This window comes from Anser cygnoides, chromosome 3, assembly GCF_040182565.1.
Source record: "Anser cygnoides isolate HZ-2024a breed goose chromosome 3, Taihu_goose_T2T_genome, whole genome shotgun sequence".
NCBI classification, from domain to species: Eukaryota; Metazoa; Chordata; class Aves; order Anseriformes; family Anatidae; genus Anser; species Anser cygnoides.
In genome coordinates, this window is record NC_089875.1 from 72,425,077 (window position 1) to 72,442,877 (window position 17,801).

Here is a 17,801-nt window from a genome sequence, read left to right on the forward strand (position 1 = left end):
ATAGTAGGCAACGAGGAGCAAGTGGCAAGGCCATGGAAGGGATGGTTACAGCAAGAGGCTAGGAAAATGATCCTTACAGAGACATTGCAAATGGATTATCAGCAGGAGGAAATTGCCCTGTCAAGATAAGAGGAAAAGTTGTATTGTAATCAGAACATGAGATGAGAATCTAGATGTGGGTCGTCAGGAAAGGCTGTATCGTGCAGTTTCTTCTTTCAAAACATCTCTAAGAATTAAAAACAACCGGGATGTGAGGACACAGAGTAAAGACCGGGCCCAAGGATACTGCTGAATTACCAGCCTAAATGCCACTCAGCGTAAGGATACTGCACCCACCAGTCAAGGTGCAGAGTAGACAAGTGAATCTGTAATGAAACAGGTGGTTGAATCATTTCTCACAAGTAACTTCAGCTAAAATACGGAGTGGAAGGAAGAGGTCCCCTGAGCCCTGAACATGGGATCGTCAGGGGAGCACCGTGAAGGAACTGGGTGGCAGGACGGCGTCCTGGAAGCCAGGGGGAAGAGCAGCCAGCAGAAAGAGCAACATCAATGCACTTATTTCTAGATTTGGTCACGGAGAAACTTCAGTGGCCCTCCTGGTTTTCCTGCAGCGCTGCTTGGCAGGGCCCACCAGGCCTGGGCAGTGAAATCTGCAGATGTTTTTCAGCAAGGGACTGGGGCATGAGTTGGCAACTGGCAAGCGTAAAGCTTGTAGTCAACGTGTGTGCTTTCTCTGAAATATTTCCGCATGCCTGTGGTGCCAGTGTTACCCTTGGTACCATTAAAAAGCCGACGGAATGAATGGAAGAGAGATATATAATGGAAGAGATATATGGAATGGAAGAGATACATAAAGCTGAGGTTGACTGCAATTAATGTACGGTGAAGAACACTGTACGGTGAATTGTAACGTGTAATGTAAAAACAGCAGAGGAAACAAGAGTTGAAGGGGTTACATAGAAGAAAACAAGATAGCAAAGGGCCTGGCTTACCTCTTAAACAGAGACGTGCATGATAGTATTTCTTTCTTTACTTGAGAGAGAACCATGGTTCTGCCGTGGAGCTGTTTGGCTTGGCATTTGTCTCGTCTTCTGACCAGCTTTGTTCTGTTCTGGGGCGGGATGGAGCAATACAATAAGCTAGAAGCAATACAGCACAGATCATTAGCAGTAGCAAGCTTCTGAACTGACGTGGAATTAACGCTGCTGGATGTGCCTGGTAGCCTAAAGCAGCGGAGTCTGTCATCTTTCTTAGCCTCTGCAGCACAACCTCACAAAGCCCTTAAAAAGGGGACATACTTGGACTGTTTCAAAAATTAATCTTAATTTCTAGAATTTTGAATGGTATTTCTCATAAAGCACCCATTTCACATAAAATATTTCGTGGCCACTGTTGCTGGGGAGGGAAGGTGCCAAATCCTACCCATTTTGAGTAAGCCAAGAGGGTAACCATGGGAGCAGCATTTTAGTTATCACTGGATTTTAAAACCCTCTACAGAAAAAGAAAGTAATCCAGGTTACTTTGCAGGAGATGGAGAGCTGAAACAGGACATGGAGGTGGTTTGGTTTTCTTCTCCTCTTAACTGAAAGAAATAAGGATGGTTGAGAAACTCGTATGTGTTGTAGAAACATAACTTGGATATTTGGGTTAATTTTCTGGTAATTCAGTAGCGTGGATCTGTCTGTCCTTAACAGGCATGAATAACCGTGAAGTCTTGGAGCAAGTAGAACGCGGTTATCGGATGCCGTGTCCTCAGGACTGTCCCATCTCCTTGCACGAGCTTATGATCCACTGCTGGAAAAAAGACCCAGAGGAGCGTCCAACTTTCGAATACTTGCAGGGTTTCCTCGAAGACTACTTCACTGCAACAGAACCCCAGTACCAGCCCGGCGACAACCTGTAAATCCCTGGTCTCCACACACTGTCACGAATTGCCAGGTGTTCCTCAGCCCTGCCCCGCCTGCCCTTCAGCTTCCAACCCCGTGATCGGCTTCCTAAGAGTGCAGCAGCATCTTCCAGCACCGCCGTGCACAGGAGGGGCTGAAGCTGGGAACTTCCGCAGCCCTCGCCTATGACCACTTGTCCTAATAATCTGAATGTCCTGGATGAAAAGGAGAAAAACACTTGTTTTTTCTTAATCAAAGACTCCAAAACTGCATTGTATTGATGTTATGTAAACTGCAAAACCTCCGTTCATTGTAAATAGTAACTCAGTGCCAATAACTGATCCTAGTGCTTTCCTTTTTTTAAAACGCAAAACCTATGTGATTTTAACTAGTCTTCTCCTGATTCAACTAAAAGTATTATTTTCCAGAAGTGGCCTCTTTGTCTAAAACATTTTTTTTCATGTTTTAACAAAAAAAATAAAAAAAAAATCAGGACAGGTGTTTGGTTTTTTGCTTTTTTTATATATAAAATATATATAATATATATACATACCTGTACATACAGTATATGGGTGCTATTGCAGAGGAAACTCATTTTGAATGGAATGAATCCTGCTGCAGCAGTACCCAGAAAGTGATAATTTTACTGCAGACATGAAAACACTGGTGGGATTCTGAAAGCCAGTGATCTAATTTTTGGCTTTTGCCAAGCATGATTTTTTTAAATTGGATTGCACTTTTTGTTTATGACTATGTACCTGTAGATGGTTGTAACTTTGCTCTTTCAGGAATCATGTGCTGTATTTACAGTAATGTTTCCAATGTTTGACAAGTGTGTGATGATTTGTTCTTGAAATTAAAATGAACATATTTAAAGCAAGAAAACTACACCATCACCGTTTGAACTGGAAAATTGAAACTGCAAGGACTTCTTGTATCCAAACATGTATACTGAAATGTTTCAAAAAGATTTATTAAACCGTGTAACCACATTCAGATGGTCTTCAGATCATAGCATTTTAGCCATGTCCACCTGCTAAACTGTTGGTCACGCAACTAGGATTTTTCTGTTTTATGTGTAACATTTTTCCATTGTAAAATAAGTGTGTTAAATGTCCTGTACTGCTAATGAAAGTACTTTCTCTGTGTCTGCAAGTTCTCCAGTGGAATTACTATGCACTTCTTTACATTTCATGGGGGATGCACAGAACAAAGTATTACCTTTTCAGTTGTCTGTACCAGCCTTGAATTACTTACGTTTAACCAAAAAAAAGTTCCTTTCTATTTCTATTGAGTTTTTAATACTGAGTTGCAAATTTTAAAGTCTTAATTACATTTTGTTATGGTTTATTTGCAAGTTTACATTTTAAAACTGTTTAACTTTCTTAATTTAGTAATTAAAAAAAAAAAGAGCATTTTACATTTGGATAGTTGTTCTTTTGTTTAAATTGTGGAGGTAACGGTGGAGATGAGATAAAAACTTTTCAAGAAGGGGTGTCATGCCATTTGGGGTATCATATTTAATGGGAGTATGCAGATGTATGGGTCATCATTTTCTGAATTATGAAGTAATATGTTTTTAGGCAGCTGGAGTTCAACTTTAAGGAATATGGTTGAATTCATGGCTAGCCTCTCACCTCCCTGTTCTGCAGAGCAGTTTATTCTTTAATAGCTCTTTTGCTTTTCATGTGAATACCTTTACAAGTGTTGCAGGAGAAAATTTCTATGCCTTGTATTGTTGTTATTGCTTTAAAATATTGCAGCCATGTAAGACTTCATGACAGTTGAAACCTTTTTTTTTTTTTAATTATTTAATAATTAGGTTGTGAATTCATAGTCTGAATAGTCACACATTTTCTAAAGGGAACCTTTTTCAGTTTCTGAAATCTAACACAATAATGAATTGGGATTCAGAAAAGAAGTTGTCGTCATTGTTTTAATACTTTCTATACAAAGCATCAACTGAAGATCCTCTTGCAGAGGAGTGTTCCACACTTAGCCTTTCTCAAGGTGTGAATTTATACAGCCACGTTGCTCAATACCAGATTTCCGTGACAAATTGGTTAACATTTTCCGTGTAGAGTCTGTAAGTAATGTTATGTACATGCTGTGTTCAATGTTTCTGTACCTGTAGCTGTGGGACACCGAAGAGGCCATAATTCTTGTGGGGCTTTTTTAAAACCAGTCTTAACACTTACAAGGTGAGTTGTGGTCCTCTTTTTTTCCCACAGCTACCCCCCTGCCTTAAAACATCATCCACTGAGCTGAGCACTCGGTAGTAGCTCAGCTGGCTGGTGAAGCCAAAATGTACCGTACTCAGACAAGTGCTTGGCGGCAAAGTGTGGTCACGCTGCCGAGGTCCTTAGCAGTCGGGATGAGGCTAAAACATTTGGGGTTTTGCCTGTGTTTCTCTTTGGAAGTAAGACTTGGACAGGGAGTCGTCAGGATTTTATGGCCTTTCTTTCTGATTCTCGGGTTTGCTGTTCGTGTATCACATTCGGTCTGTGAGTACGTCGGTCTCTGCCGCATCTCTGCCTGCAGCTGGCTTGTGTGCAGACTGGTGCCACTGCTGAGTGGCAAATGCAGACCACTTCTCATCGGTAGCTCTTCTGCTTCTTTTTCTTAATGTCGGGAGTTTTGTTGTTTGGGGTTTTTAATCTCTCAAATAAAAACATCAGCAAAAATTTAAACAAGGTTGTTAGCATTTTTGCTGTAAGTTAGTATAAAAACTTTTCTTAGGCACTGTGTATACAGCACACATAGCTGGGTGGTGACTGTAAAAGTAGAACTATCAGATTAAAAATATCCTCTCTAATAGTTTTTTTTTTATTAATGTAAGGCTAAATAAATCACAACCAGAGAAAAACAACTGGCCGAAAGCTCCCCACACCAACCCACCTCACTCCTAACCAATCTTTGCTGTGACAGCGAAGTCCCAGAAGAGCTGAAGGGACTCCATGGGGTGACCCAGATATCTCCAGGCCAATTAATCCAATACCAGTCCCGGGAAAAAATGACCAGTAAAAATGCAACGCTGCCACAAAAGGGATGATTAATACGATTAATGCGTGTTAATGTATTCCTGGGGAAGAAAATAATGTGAGACTTGGTGGATCGTCCAAAAGATCCAAAGCTTGTCAAAGGCACTAACATGATATCCTTTGGCTTCTGCAAACAGCATTCTGTTTAGTTCTATGTGGCACTCTAATTTTGGTTTAATTACCACTGTAAAAAATAAATACAATGTAAAAACAAAATGGAAGACTGATTAAATGTTAAAATTACAAAAATAATCATATATGAAGAAAAAACTTCTCCGAAGAGGGTGTTTCTCATGAAGTCTCTAGGCTGGAAAGGACTAACCGCAGACCAAGAAGGCGGATTGCTAAATGTTATTGACCTTGCCACATAACTTGAAGGTGAGTTGGAAGTTGGTCAAATTTACTTTAATATGCACCATCCTTTTCTCAACTGCTGCAATAAAGAATGCAGCATGCTAATGATTGCTACCACATTGTACCCTAAGGGTTTAAGGGCCTCACGTGGGGCTGAGCCCAAGTATACGAGAGCTATTAGGATACACACAGTAGCTCCTCTTCTAATGTGTAGACAATATTCATTCATCAAAGAAGGCTTTTCCTGCCTAATGGGAAATTGCCACCAGCAGTGCAGACAAAAGAATATTTATTTTCCCAAATCGTGTCAGTTTGAAGGTCTGTCTGTCTTTCAAGAATAATTGAAGTCTGTTTGTAGCTCAGAAATCTCATTGTGTTCTGCAATCTCAGAAAGCAGTGATTATAATTTCCTGTGACTCATATGCAGGGAAATTTTATCACTGAAGGGGCTTCTGTTAATCAGGGCAGTATTCCCTGCAATCAAAACTGAAGAAGGGGGGGGACACGCTTTAATTTTGGATTTTCCTGCACAGACCAAAAGAGAATCCATGCAGCAGAAAAGGAAGAAAGGCTCCTTGCCAGGATGCCACTTGCATAGGGCATTAGTCTCTCCCTCCCAGTGCTGCTGAATTTATCAGGAGAACCTCTGACAGCTGAAACCAGGTTACTGAGATTCATTTTGAATGTGAGAGGGGAAATGCTAGCTTCACTTAAGTCTGTGAGATGTTTTCTGTTGGTTTTTAATACAGCCAGTGTTCTTGTGCGTGTGTGCGTGTCTATCTATCAAAATGCAATTTGCACACAAAGGCATCTATACCTACACAAACATCAATCCATCTCCTCGTATTCTCCCCCTGTAGCTGAATGCTTAACAAAAATGCATTTGTAAGACCAGGATGTGAGTGGATTAGAGGACAGAATGGTGTTAATAACAAGAGAGCTTCTCCTTTTTCCTCTTCTTCTGACTTCTTCCACTCCTTCCTCAGTTGCAGTCCTTGCTCCCAGGCCAGGAGAGGAGTGGCAGCCGCAAGCGCTGCCGCTGCAGCCCTGTGATGGTTGGGGTCCCCAGCCACTGCAAAGAGCAACCCGCGGCTGATTTCTGAGTCAGGAAGGGAAAACATTTCTCCCAGGGACACAGCCATGGTGCGGGGCCTATGGGAGTTCACAGGAGGGCCAAAAGGGAGAAGAGTGCCCTCCCGGGACAGACGTGCTATTAGCTTGTAGGCTGTGCATCATGTCACGAGCAGGGAGATGTAGAGTTTGCAGCACCAGCTGTGCTTGCAGTGTCTGCTTTCCACTGTGGCCAGGGATTTATTTATGTGATCAGATTAGAGCAGACTGGTGAGCCTGAACTGCAGTTTCTGTCACCAAATGTAAACATCTTCTCTGTTGCAGGGATGATATAATAGCATATATCCAAGATGATGGTCAAAAACTCACGGGAGTCTGTGACTAAAGGGAAGATGTTATATCTGACTGACTAAGCCAGATGGGAGTTTGATTGTTCTGCTCATTGTTGGGAATAACTCAGCATTAAGCTCTGTGAATAGCTAAAAGGGCAAAGAGCAAAGAAGTGAGATTATCCTCCTTCCTCCACGGCAGTGCTATAGCTTGTTGAGAGCTCTGGTCTGCTTTTTTGTGAGTGTGTGCATCAGCATTTGTTGCTGAGCCCCTGCACCTAGGGTGTTGTGAATTTTTGGCTGCTGGTTGTCACATCTTCACACAAAATCCTTGAGGCCTGCAATGGATGGATTTTCTTTCAAGGGAAAAAAAAAAAAAAAAAGATGCAGGGAATATTTCAGACTATGTTGAAGCCTTATCTACTGACTCTGGGGTTCACCCTCACACAGAAGGCCTGCCCAAAAACCTTGGCATCCCCTACTCTTTATTCACACCCGCATTAGGGCTCTGGGCTGCCTTCCAGCCCCGTTACACCACTGGATTCCCCCAGCTAGAAGTTGCTGCTTGTCCAGGAAGGGCCCCCGGGTGTTGGGAAATGGATGCAGTGGTGCCTCCATCCCTGATGTCCCATTTAGCTCCTGGAGCATCCGCAATCCTTGCTGTTAGCAGCAGCTTGGGCACGACCTCACGTAGCTGAAAATGGGTCTTTGGCCACCACTGATCTGGTGGGGACTGCACTTACACAAGCCTCAGCCCCCAGCTGTGGTGCTGACCCAGAAGTGGATGCTAACTCCTGGTCTCATAAAAACCCAAAGAGCCAAACCAGGGACCAATTTGCATTTTAAAGGCAGATGATGAGGTATGTTTGATCATATGAGAACTAAAGTTTTCCCTCAAATTCTCATGCCTCCCAAACGCAGCAAGGCCTCCAGCCGAGCTTTGTATATGACCTCATACACATCCAGCGTATAAAACTCGTACCGCATCCTGAACATTTGCATATGTTACACGTCTTTTGTTCCACTTGGGTGGCCATCCCATCCCCTCCCCTTCCCCCTACCTCTCGCCCCATTACTCACCCACATAGCTCCCCCTGTACATTACTCTAAACGTGTCGTTTCTAAAGAAATACATATCCTGGTCTTGCAGAGCGTGGGGGTTCTGTTAATTGTCAAATGTTGAGTGGGTAACGATCAATGGAGGACTAATTGGAAGCAAGAGGGAATAAAATAGGTATTACTTAGCTCCTGCTCTTAATTAAGAGGATACATAATGCTGTGGGGAAAATCTTAACAAATGGCAGGAGGGTTTTTCTTATTATGCAAGGTTTAATTAGAAGCTTTGCATGAGCTAACATATAGGTACTGTTTTCTTTCCTTTCAGGTGTCTCTCCAGGGCGTGACTTTAAAAATGCCAAAGCAGGAGCCTAAAAAAAAAGTGGTAAATATTTTTGTAGGCATGTGCCTGACACTCTAAACAACAGGCAGTGGAAGAAAGCCCCAGTTTCCCTCACAGAGCAAGCAGTGAGGATCTAGCCAAATGCAGACAACTGGGAGAAAGTGTAGTTTACCTTACACGTAGGAAGATGGAATTAAATGCTCATTGCAGTGTCTCCAGATTAATTCACCTCACTAATGTTAAAAGTTGAGCAATGCGACAGTGCTTTATTTCAAACAGTTAATCATTTGGGAGCAGAAGCATTTATGACTGAGTTAGCTCACTGAATATATAGATGCAGTAGAAAATGCAAGAAGCAGAACTAGACATTGACATTATCTTCCTGATTTGAAAAATAAATATTACAGCTCCTGAAGGACTACCAACCACTTTTATAAAAAAGCTCCACGTTATCTGCCTTGCCAATGAAAACAGTCATCCTGCGTCTGAATATTAATCTGTACTTTCTATGATGGGCCCATTATGACACAGCACATTCTGCTTTTCAATAACATACAGATGAGATACTAACTTTAAAGTGTTCTGAGTTTGATCCAGTGCTCAGTGAAGTCAATAGGCAGACTTCAGAAATATAAAACAGGCCTTCAGAAAGCAATTAGGATGGCCCGGGTTTGGGGGATGGGGAGGCATTTGAAACGCTGGAATAAACTTAGGTACCTATTTTCTACATTTCCTAATCCAGAATCAGTTATCTGATAATGGTTTCCATAAATTTGCAGGTTTAGGCTGGACCCCGTCTTTGCTTTTATACCCACTCAGCAGACAGTGCTATTAGCACAGTTAGCTTTCGTGCATTTGGGTTTTTGTTTTGTTTTGTTTTTGTCAGGCTTCTAAGAATGTACATGAAGCTCAAGTGAGAGGAAACGCTCCAAGTGAAAAAGGGAGGTTGAGGGGATACCTCATCGCTGTCTACAACTACCTGAAAGGCGGTTGCGGTGAGGTGGGTGTGTTAAGTCTCTTTTCTCAAGTAACAAGTGATAGGACGTGAGCAAACAACCAAGTTGTGCCAGGGGAGGTTTAGATTGGCTATCAAGAAGAATTTCTTCACAGAAAGGGTGGTTAGCCATTGGAACAGGCTGCCCGGGGAAGTGGTAGAGTCACCATTCCTGGAGATATTTAAGAGACATGTGGACGTGGCACTCAGGGACATGATTTACTGGTGGACTTAGTAGTGTTAGGTTGATGGTTGGACTTGGTTGATCTCAAGGGTCTTTTCCAACCTAAATGATTCTGTGATTCAGTGATTCTAAGCACCTGATGGTCTCTGTGGTTTGGCAAGTTAAAGAAGGCACAGAACCAGAGTTCTCTGCTTGCCACTGCAGGCACTATTAGGTCTGTAGGAGTGATTTCTGGACCCAGAAGTACTCACATGAGGGATAGTTTTCACACACTATCCCCCCAGGCATCACGTCCTGAGGAACCGGCTGCTCTGTGCTTCTTTCTTCTGGGCCACGAATGCCACTTCAAATAAAGATATGTATATGTGGTCAGAATGGAAATGACCCCAAGAGTCTGAATGCTGAGTGAGATAGCATTAACTCCTAGGGGCATTTCTAGGTGGCCAAGTACATATGGAGCTAGTGGAGAGATTCTAATGAAGAGCCACCAAAATGATGGAGGGACTGGAGCACCTCTCCTATGAGGAGAGGCTGAGAGAGAAGAGAAGGCTCAGGGCCTCTTATCAATGTGTAACAAAATACCCTGAAAGAAGGGTGCAAAGAGGATGGAGCCAGGCTCTTTTCAGTGGTGCCCAGTAACAGGACAGGAAGCAATGGGCACAAACTGGAACACAGGAGGCACTTCTTTACTGTGAGGGTGACTGAGCATGGGAGCAGGTTGCCCTGAGAGGTTCTGAAGCCTCCATCTTTGGAGCTACTCCAAACCTGTCTGTACATTGCCCTGGGCAAGCAGCTCTAGGTGTCCCTGCTTGAGGAGGGAGTTGGACCAGATGACCTCCAGAGGTCCCTTCCAGCCTTAGCCATTCTGGGATTCTGTAGCCTGGTTTCCAGGGTATAAGCAATGGAGACTAAGAGAGGCCTGTCCGTAACTGTTGTCGGAAAGGGAGACCACTGTACCGTGTGAAGGGAACGATGTTCAATGGTGGCACAGCAGAGTCCTTTACAAACAGCCCTCAGCAGCAAGGGACAACATTCCCGGGGCAGGCCCCTGTACAAGGCCCTGATTTCAGTTCCTGCGTGGCCTCGGACCCCCTTCCCCACCATGGGGTGCAGGATGCAGCAGGGCCGTCACAAGGCCAGTAAGCAGCCGGGCTTGGTGCAACGCGGGGCTGGGCCATTCCTCCTCAGGCCAGCCCCATGCCCAGCTTGGGCAGTGCTCCCCAGCATGGCCTGCCCTCAGAAGGACTCAGCTGCCCCCACCCTGATCCTGCAGCCCGCATGAGAGTGAAATGCAACCTTTAGTATGTGAATTTATTTATTTTTCGCAGATCAGTGATTCCTGTTTTGGGCCTGATGCCACGAGTGCAGATGAGGGCTTGCCACTGTCCCTGGCAGTGCCCTGGCTGCAGGAGCAGGTGCCACCACTGCAGTGACAGCAGTAGTGAACTGTATCTCCACTGATCCTTTCTGAAGGAAAAACAGGAGGGAGCGAGAGTAGGGCAGCTTTATTACAATTCTCCCATCACTTCTTTCAGGAAGGCACGTTGCATGTCATGTCTGCTGCCTGTGCCTGTGCCTTTCCTATCCCAGCCATGTCGATTTCCATGGTAACTGAGGGGAAAGCAGGAAAAGGCTGCAGGCATCAGGGCCATGTCCCACTCGACACCTCTCCCCAGGCAGCACCACCACCCCACAGGCCTTCTCCCCCGCCAGCCCCCCACACTGGGGCAGCCTGCCCTGCCAAAACCCCGGGAGGCCCCAGGCACCAAATGCGCTGGTGGGCATAAGTAGCACCACCTGACCCAGCCCACCATGAGGCACGGGGCCGCAAGGTGGTGGCTGAGGGTCCTGTGCCCTCACAGGCTCTGCCGTGAAGCCCCCGTGGGGATGACCGATGTGTGTCCCCTCCCCGTGCCCCACGTCAGAGGGGCCCCGAGCGTGTCACCGCCACCATGCAGCCAGGAGCCAGAGAGCCCAGCCCAGCCCCGCACAAGGGGTGCAGCCACCAGCACCAGCCCTGCTGCATCTCTGCCCTCGCCGTTTCTGCCCCTTTAGCACTGGCTGGGCTCTGAACAAAGCCACGGTCCTGGGACAAAAAGCCACCCTGCTGAAAAAGCCACCATTAGCAGCTGTCAGAGCGATCACAGTGCAACACTGCCATACAGGAGAAGCTGTACAACTGAGTGACAACTTTGAGCTGACTTGAACAGCCACAGCTGTAACGCCACTAAGGATGCACGTGTTAACCGAAAGCAATTTTGGCTTCAGCCCAGTAGCGTGACTTCGGATGACCCAAAAGGAGGGCTTGGTGTCCTCGGCGACGGAGGGCGGGGAAGAAGAGGAGGAAGGGGCCAGGACTATCAGCTGGAGGGCCGGGCTGAGCTCCCGATGGACAGTGGGTTTCTCTGGGAAGAAGGTAAGCCTGTGGGGGTACTCAGGCCACGGGACAACACTGCACTACCGCGGATATAATCACATTTAATGCTCAGCTTGGAGGCACCCGCTGCTCCCAGCCATTAGGTTTTTCCCCCTGGAAATCTGGCAGTAGCTCTCTGACAAGAGGAAATAAGTATCTGGGTCACGGCTTCACCTCATGGCCACACATAGGGTTGGCAGGATGGTGCGCATTTGGAGGGGGGATGCCGGGCACATGGCTCCCTCCTCTGCCCCCCATGCCACGGGAAGGGCGCAGGAGCAAGAAACAGAGGCACCACCCGAGCTACAGACCTCAGGGGGCGATTTAGACATCCCTGCGTGTGCAGGCTGGCCGATCAAGCGTTAAGCTGGCGTGTGGTGGCAGCCCGTGGACGCCTGAAGGATGAAGTACTGTGCACGAGTCGCAGCCAAGACAGACTCCTCCTAGGGTAAAACTAAGAAAATGTAGGCTAAAGATCAGGAAGAGCTTCTTGGCAGGGAGGTCTGCAGAGCGGGGAGGTCAGGAAGGCGGTGTAGGCTGGGACACACAGCTGCGTCCAGCGGGAGCAGCGGGGACCGCTGCCACGAAATGGCCGGCGTGGCTCTTAAAAGCCCACCACGCCATGCTGCGAGCACCGGTCTTACTCGGCTTTCAGGAGCAGTGCGAATGCATAAGGACTTCAGCATGTATGAACAGAGCATTTCTTCTCCTTTGAGGCATGAAGGAAAACTTGGAAGTGTCTAAAAGTCAAACCTAAACAAAAAAAAAAATCAGACGAGAAATCGTTTTTTTTGTTCTTTATATAGTTCTTGCAGTCATCATGTGATTTTCTTCGGTAGGCTGAATCACAGTTGGTTTAGTGTTTGGGATTGACAGTAAGTAACCGGGGATTTAAAAAAAAAGGATGACTTTTCCAGTGAGCCACATTGTTTAGGAATCATACTGGGTTTCCCCTACAGTTATTTATCTGTAGGGCTCACGCAGAGGCAGCCTGGCCTCCTACGAGAGAGGGAGAGAGACGCACACAGGCATTTGGAGAGAGTTTTTAAGCTTCAAAGTGTCTCTCCTCCGCCGCTGCTTCACTCCCCCACAGGAGGTTGCAGACGGAGGCTCTCCACTTCAGAGTTGTGATTTGCATGCCTCTTCCACTTCCTGCTACAGAGCCAGTTCTGCAGCTTACCTGGGAGAGGAAGAGAGGCTGTCGTAAAAGGAGGAAAAAAAACGGCCGAGGAGGGAGACCCGGGTGCTCGCAGAGCGAAAGAGCGCGTAGGAGACACACCAGCCCTTTCCCCTTCTCTGGCCAGCTGAGTGAGCCTCCTCAGCCACAAGGTAAGAAGTGTTAAAGATACTGCGCTTTTCGGTCCCTGCTTGTGATTAGCTGTTGACCCACTTTTGGCTCTCCGTGGGTACACTTTCCCTCAAATTTCTCTCTTCCCTCCCTTTTTTTCCCCCTCTCTCTCATCTAATGATAGACCGAGCTTCACAGATGGTTACAACATGTTTCAGCCATTTCACTGCAGGTTTTTTTTTTTATAATCAGGAGAGTTTTGGGGTAAACACTGGAAATGGACACGCCTGGTGTTGAAATGTTGTCCTGCGTATTTACATAGCTGCCTGGCAATGCCTGTCAGCCAGGCCTGATCCCAGTCCCTCCCTGCACGGCTGTACATGCCGAAGGCGGCTTGTTCGCTGAGAGCCCTCCCCTCTCCTCTGCCCCTCTGCAGCTCTGCCACGGGGCTGGGTGCGGGCACGGGGGGCTCTGCCTTGGCCCCCACCGGGCACTGCTGCCCCCAGTGCCAGGGGCAGCTCCCAGCAGCGTCGGACAGGTCCTCAGACCTGGTAGGGGAGAGGTCGGTGGAAAGCGTGAAGAAAACAGGTTTCTAGACCTGGTTCGCACAGTCCTCCACGGCGTTGGTATGGAAACGGTGGGAGTGAGCCAGCGGTATTTCTTTTTAATTAGAGTAAAATCAGCCATATAAAAATCTCTCCGATTTCATCCCGTAGCCGTTTGTTTCAGGACATGGGTTTTGTGGGGCTAACATTTGCTGGGTAGAGAGAACAGCGGATCTGGGCTTATTGATCCTCCTCCACTGCCAGTTACCGAAGGACTGGAAATTCCCAGCCCCTGTAAGCCCCACGCAGGTTCAGGGCCTGGCCTGGATGCTGGAATCGTCTGCTCGTGTGGCCATCTCCCTGGGAGCGTGACAGGGAGCACAGAGATGCGTGTGTGCTGTCTGACATGGGCAACGATGCCCCGCAGTGACCCGAGGGTGCTCCAAGCCCCATGGCACGGGGCTGGCTCTGAGGCATCCTCCTGCTCTGCCTGAAGCAGGTGCCAGCCCTGGTGCCTCGTACAAAAGACCTGTTGCTCCGTGAGGAGATCCCAGGTGTGCCCCCACGCAGCCCCCTGCGTGCCTGGGCCACTCGCTGTCGGTCACTGTCATGCCCCCACGCTGGGGAGGCCCCTGGGAAATGGCCAGAAGCCTTTTGGTTGGGGTCAAGGAGACAAAACTCTGTTTAAAACAGCACTGCAGTGGTCAGTTAAGGTGACAGTGTTGGGTCAGGACCCAGGCCCCCAGTGACACCCGTGGCAAGTTAGGGCTCCTGATCCCTCACCGATGCCGGTTTTTAAACGCTCATTTCTCCTGCAAGCGTGTGGGTGCCTTTAGCAATGCCGTCATCTGTGTAAGTCAGGCTTTAAGAGCTCCTGCCTGCCTGTCTTTGGCCAGGGGCTGTGCACACTGCGGGGGGGGGGGGAATGATGCTGAAGACAGGGATGCACGGGGTGCACACAGCGGGGTCAGCGCTCCGGTGAGCACTCGCTGACACTGCCGGCTGTTGGCAAGTGTCTGCTAATTGTGCTGCAGCCTGTGATACCATCAGTCTCTGAGGTCAGCTTGCTCTTGCTGAGTGCCAGCAAAGTTTTGAAGCATAATGTGCTATTTTTTTACTCCCCCCCCCCCCCCTTTAATCTTTCTAAGGAAGGAAACAAGCATGTGCAGTTATGGTGTTCGTGCCTATGAGTGCCCCTCACCACCAGCAGTGGCGTTTGAAGTTTGGCAGAGGGTACATGTCTGTGAGATATATACATTTCTGCACGTGTCATGAAAGCAAACGAGTGAGTGTGAGAAAGACTGTTATCACACCAGCTGAGGGAGACACGTCAGGTCCCCGAGTCTTCCCCACACCCTCCCACCACCCACACACCCGGCACCCCTCACACTGCGGCACGGGGAGGGCGAGTACGTCAGCCCTGCGAAACGCCACAGATTTTCCCTTATTAGGAACCAGTCGGTCCAACATAAGGTACAAAGCTATAGGAAACCAGGCTTTCGTGGTTCCCAAGGAGATTCGCTCCTCTCAGGGTGGTTCCCCCATGCAACCCCACTCAGCTACCCTAAATTCTGCCTGTCAAGAATGGTTGCGTGTCAGGATTTTCAGATATACTGGGACCATGGGATATCCCAGTTTGAGGGTTATTCAGTGCCTATGGAAGTTTTATCGGCATCAGAAATGGGTGGGAAATAATCTCCAGAAAGCAAACACGTTTTTAAGGTGCCTGTTTGTGGATGTCTAAGATCATTGCAGACATTTTCGTATTTCACAGACGTGGAAAACTGGCAAGGATTTCTACTTATATGTGAGATATCTGGATCCTTTTTAAGAGTGTTGCACTTCTAATTTCTTAATACTTACTGTCTGGTGCTCCTTTTACGTGCATATCGAAGTCTACGCTCAAAGAAGTGAAAAGACGTTAGCGCTGAAAAAGAGGATGTGATGTTTGCCAAGCAGGGAGGCGTGGAAGCATGTTCTCCCGTTTTCCTGGCGTATGTAGACTTCCATGTCATGGCTGCAGGAAATATGTAAGAGCAGCCGTACAGTCAGCGTGGAAGAGGAATGTTGTTTTCATATTGTTTTTCTGCTTCTTCCAGAAGTTGTAAAAATAAAAATTACCTGCCCTAGAGAGTTTAAAATCTGGGCTCAGAACGTGACGCATTGCCTCGGTCTTCACTGGGGAAGGTACCCAAGGGAGAGGGGAAGCACCTGTGATGACAGCAACCCAAATTCTTCGTGGTGAAGTGAAACTCTTCAGCTTGGATTTCCTTGTCTGTGTTTATTTAAGTTATAGACCCAAAACGGTTCCCACATTTGCACTTGCTCTTCCTAAAAGGATTTGTCTCCGGTTTTTGGAGGAAAGTTTTGCCTAGCATTTCTGTAGAGAAAGCTGCGCTTGACACAGTGTACTTAAGCACTTGCACTTATGTGACCCCGTCGCAACAGCATTTGTTGCAATCTCAGTGATGTGTGCATCCTCACGACAGCTTGCAAACTCTGCATCCAATTACTCCCATCCTGCAGATGTATATCTGCAGCTCCAGAGAGCTTAAGTGATTCAGCCAAAGTACAAGGAATTATATGGAAATGAAGAAATTCCTATCAATCCCCACCCCTTGTGATCTCAGCTTTGCCTTAATCTAAATCCGTGCTATTTCAGAAATGTCATGACTGGTGAATAAAAAACCTTTCCCTTGTGAGCTGTGCAACGAGGAAGGTGAGGTTCCTTTCTCATCCTAATATTTTCTTTTTTATTAAGGTATACAAATGTATCTTTGATCAAAAGGGTAAAGATATTTTCCCCCTCTCTGGAAGTGGCGGGGAGTGCAGATACACTTGCGTTGCAGGTTTTCTCTTCTGTTTCTTCACTGACAGGACTTTCCTAATCAAAAGCAGATCGGTGGTATGTGTTTTGGGACAGTGCATCCTGACAAGCCAGGGAAGTAGATGGAATGCCTGATGGGTTTCGCAATTGGCCACAAGAAAACTGCAAAGATGGGGCCAGACCCAACACTCTTCCTCTCCCCAGCCATCCCCTTGCCTCTGCTGGACGTTTCTTAGCGGAGTTTGGCCCTTGCTTCAAACTTGGATGCTCAGGCCTGTCCCCACGGACCCGCAAAAGAACTTGTTCCCCTCCATTTATGCTGTCCCTGCCGCTTCCCAGAAGTGGCCATCACCAGCAGCGTGCAGGTCACAAGGAGGAGACAGCGGCTGCGAGGGCAGCAGCGGGGGCAGCCCTCCCTCGGGGCTCTCAGGCCGGAGAAAGAGAACTTCGCTGGGTCTGGGAAGCCTTGCAAAAGAGCTGGGACGTTTCTTCCCAAAAACTTGGGTCACTGCCTGGCAGGTTGCTGAGCACCCACCCAGGAATGTTTTTTGCTGAACAAACACACATCAGAGAACTCTGTGTACAAGGAGAAGAAGGAAAAGAAAGAGAATGGATGGTTTAAGGAGTTTCATCGTCATTTTTAAGAGCAGCCCAGGCCTGGCTACTCTGTCCCTTTAGGAAGGGCCTCTTCACTTTATTACAGGCAGGAATATAAGCAAAAGCTCCAGCTGGTTATCAGTAATCTCCTGCATAGTCATCGGTGCAGGGGGTATATTAAATTCTTGAAGCTTCCTGGCAATATCACAATCTGACTCGAAGCTGCAGTGGCTTTGGAAATGAGGTTGGGCACGATCTACATTCTCCGGTGGTCTTAGTGCCAGAAAGGGATCAGGCTACAGGTTTCTCTGGATGTTTCAGTATGCTGAAGCATTCCTTTACCCTAATTCTTCAACACTGGGGACCTAAGCAAGTTATTTTTCTGTCCATGGCTTTACAATACTTGCAGGATAAGTCCTATAGAAAAGTCGAAGGAGACCTAATGAAATCATAGACTGTGAGGCCACGTAAAATACCGGGATAATGGGCTCAGTGCTGGTTTTTGGTTTTCCTTTTTTTTTTTTTTTTTCCTAGAAACTGAGGGGCGTCAGTGGAGCAGAAACAACGTCCTGACACACTGGTGTCAGAGGAGAAATGTTTCTGAATCATCTGTAACATTTCTAGCAGAGTGGGGATTTCTCCTGGGAATTCCAGCCCAAACACCACCACCGGCATTGCTCAAAGCATTTCGCAGGGTTAACTTATCCACGGGGCTCTCTCCACAGACAGAGCTCTGCTGTTGTAACAGCTTCCCTTTCCAAGCAGAGCTGCTGAGAGAGGAGGAGGAAGTCACTTCTCCTCCTCCTTGATGGTGTGCCTGTTTTAACACCAAAGCCCTCGGCCCCTTGGTGCCTCCTACCTCAGCCCCGC

General features: G+C 47.1%; 2 protein-coding genes across 12 annotated transcripts in view; both read left to right on the forward strand.

Moving 5' to 3' along the window:
• FYN (FYN proto-oncogene, Src family tyrosine kinase) overlaps window positions 1–3,306 on the forward strand; it is a 133,558-nt gene extending 130,252 nt beyond the window's left edge. For all 7 annotated transcript variants that reach the window (XM_066994412.1, XM_066994410.1, XM_066994415.1 and 4 more), the window contains one exon: window positions 1,695–3,306. In XM_066994412.1, the coding sequence (XP_066850513.1) occupies window positions 1,695–1,903 (209 nt within the window). In that variant the 3' untranslated portion in view covers window positions 1,904–3,306. The remainder of the gene's footprint in view (window positions 1–1,694) is intronic.
• An 8,065-nt stretch (window positions 3,307–11,371) lies between these two features.
• The window catches only part of TRAF3IP2 (TRAF3 interacting protein 2), a 28,017-nt gene continuing 21,587 nt past the window's right edge, over window positions 11,372–17,801 (forward strand). Inside the window, exons 1-2 of one of the 5 annotated variants that reach the window (XR_007169881.2) lie at window positions 11,372–11,674; window positions 12,836–13,003. The gene's annotated coding sequence lies outside the window, so the exon portion shown is untranslated. Of the gene's footprint in view, window positions 11,675–12,210; window positions 12,361–12,428; window positions 12,550–12,584; window positions 13,004–17,801 lie in introns of those variants that run through there. The other 4 variants (XM_013175572.3, XM_048081113.2, XM_066994416.1 and 1 more) reach the window with 4 other exon arrangements.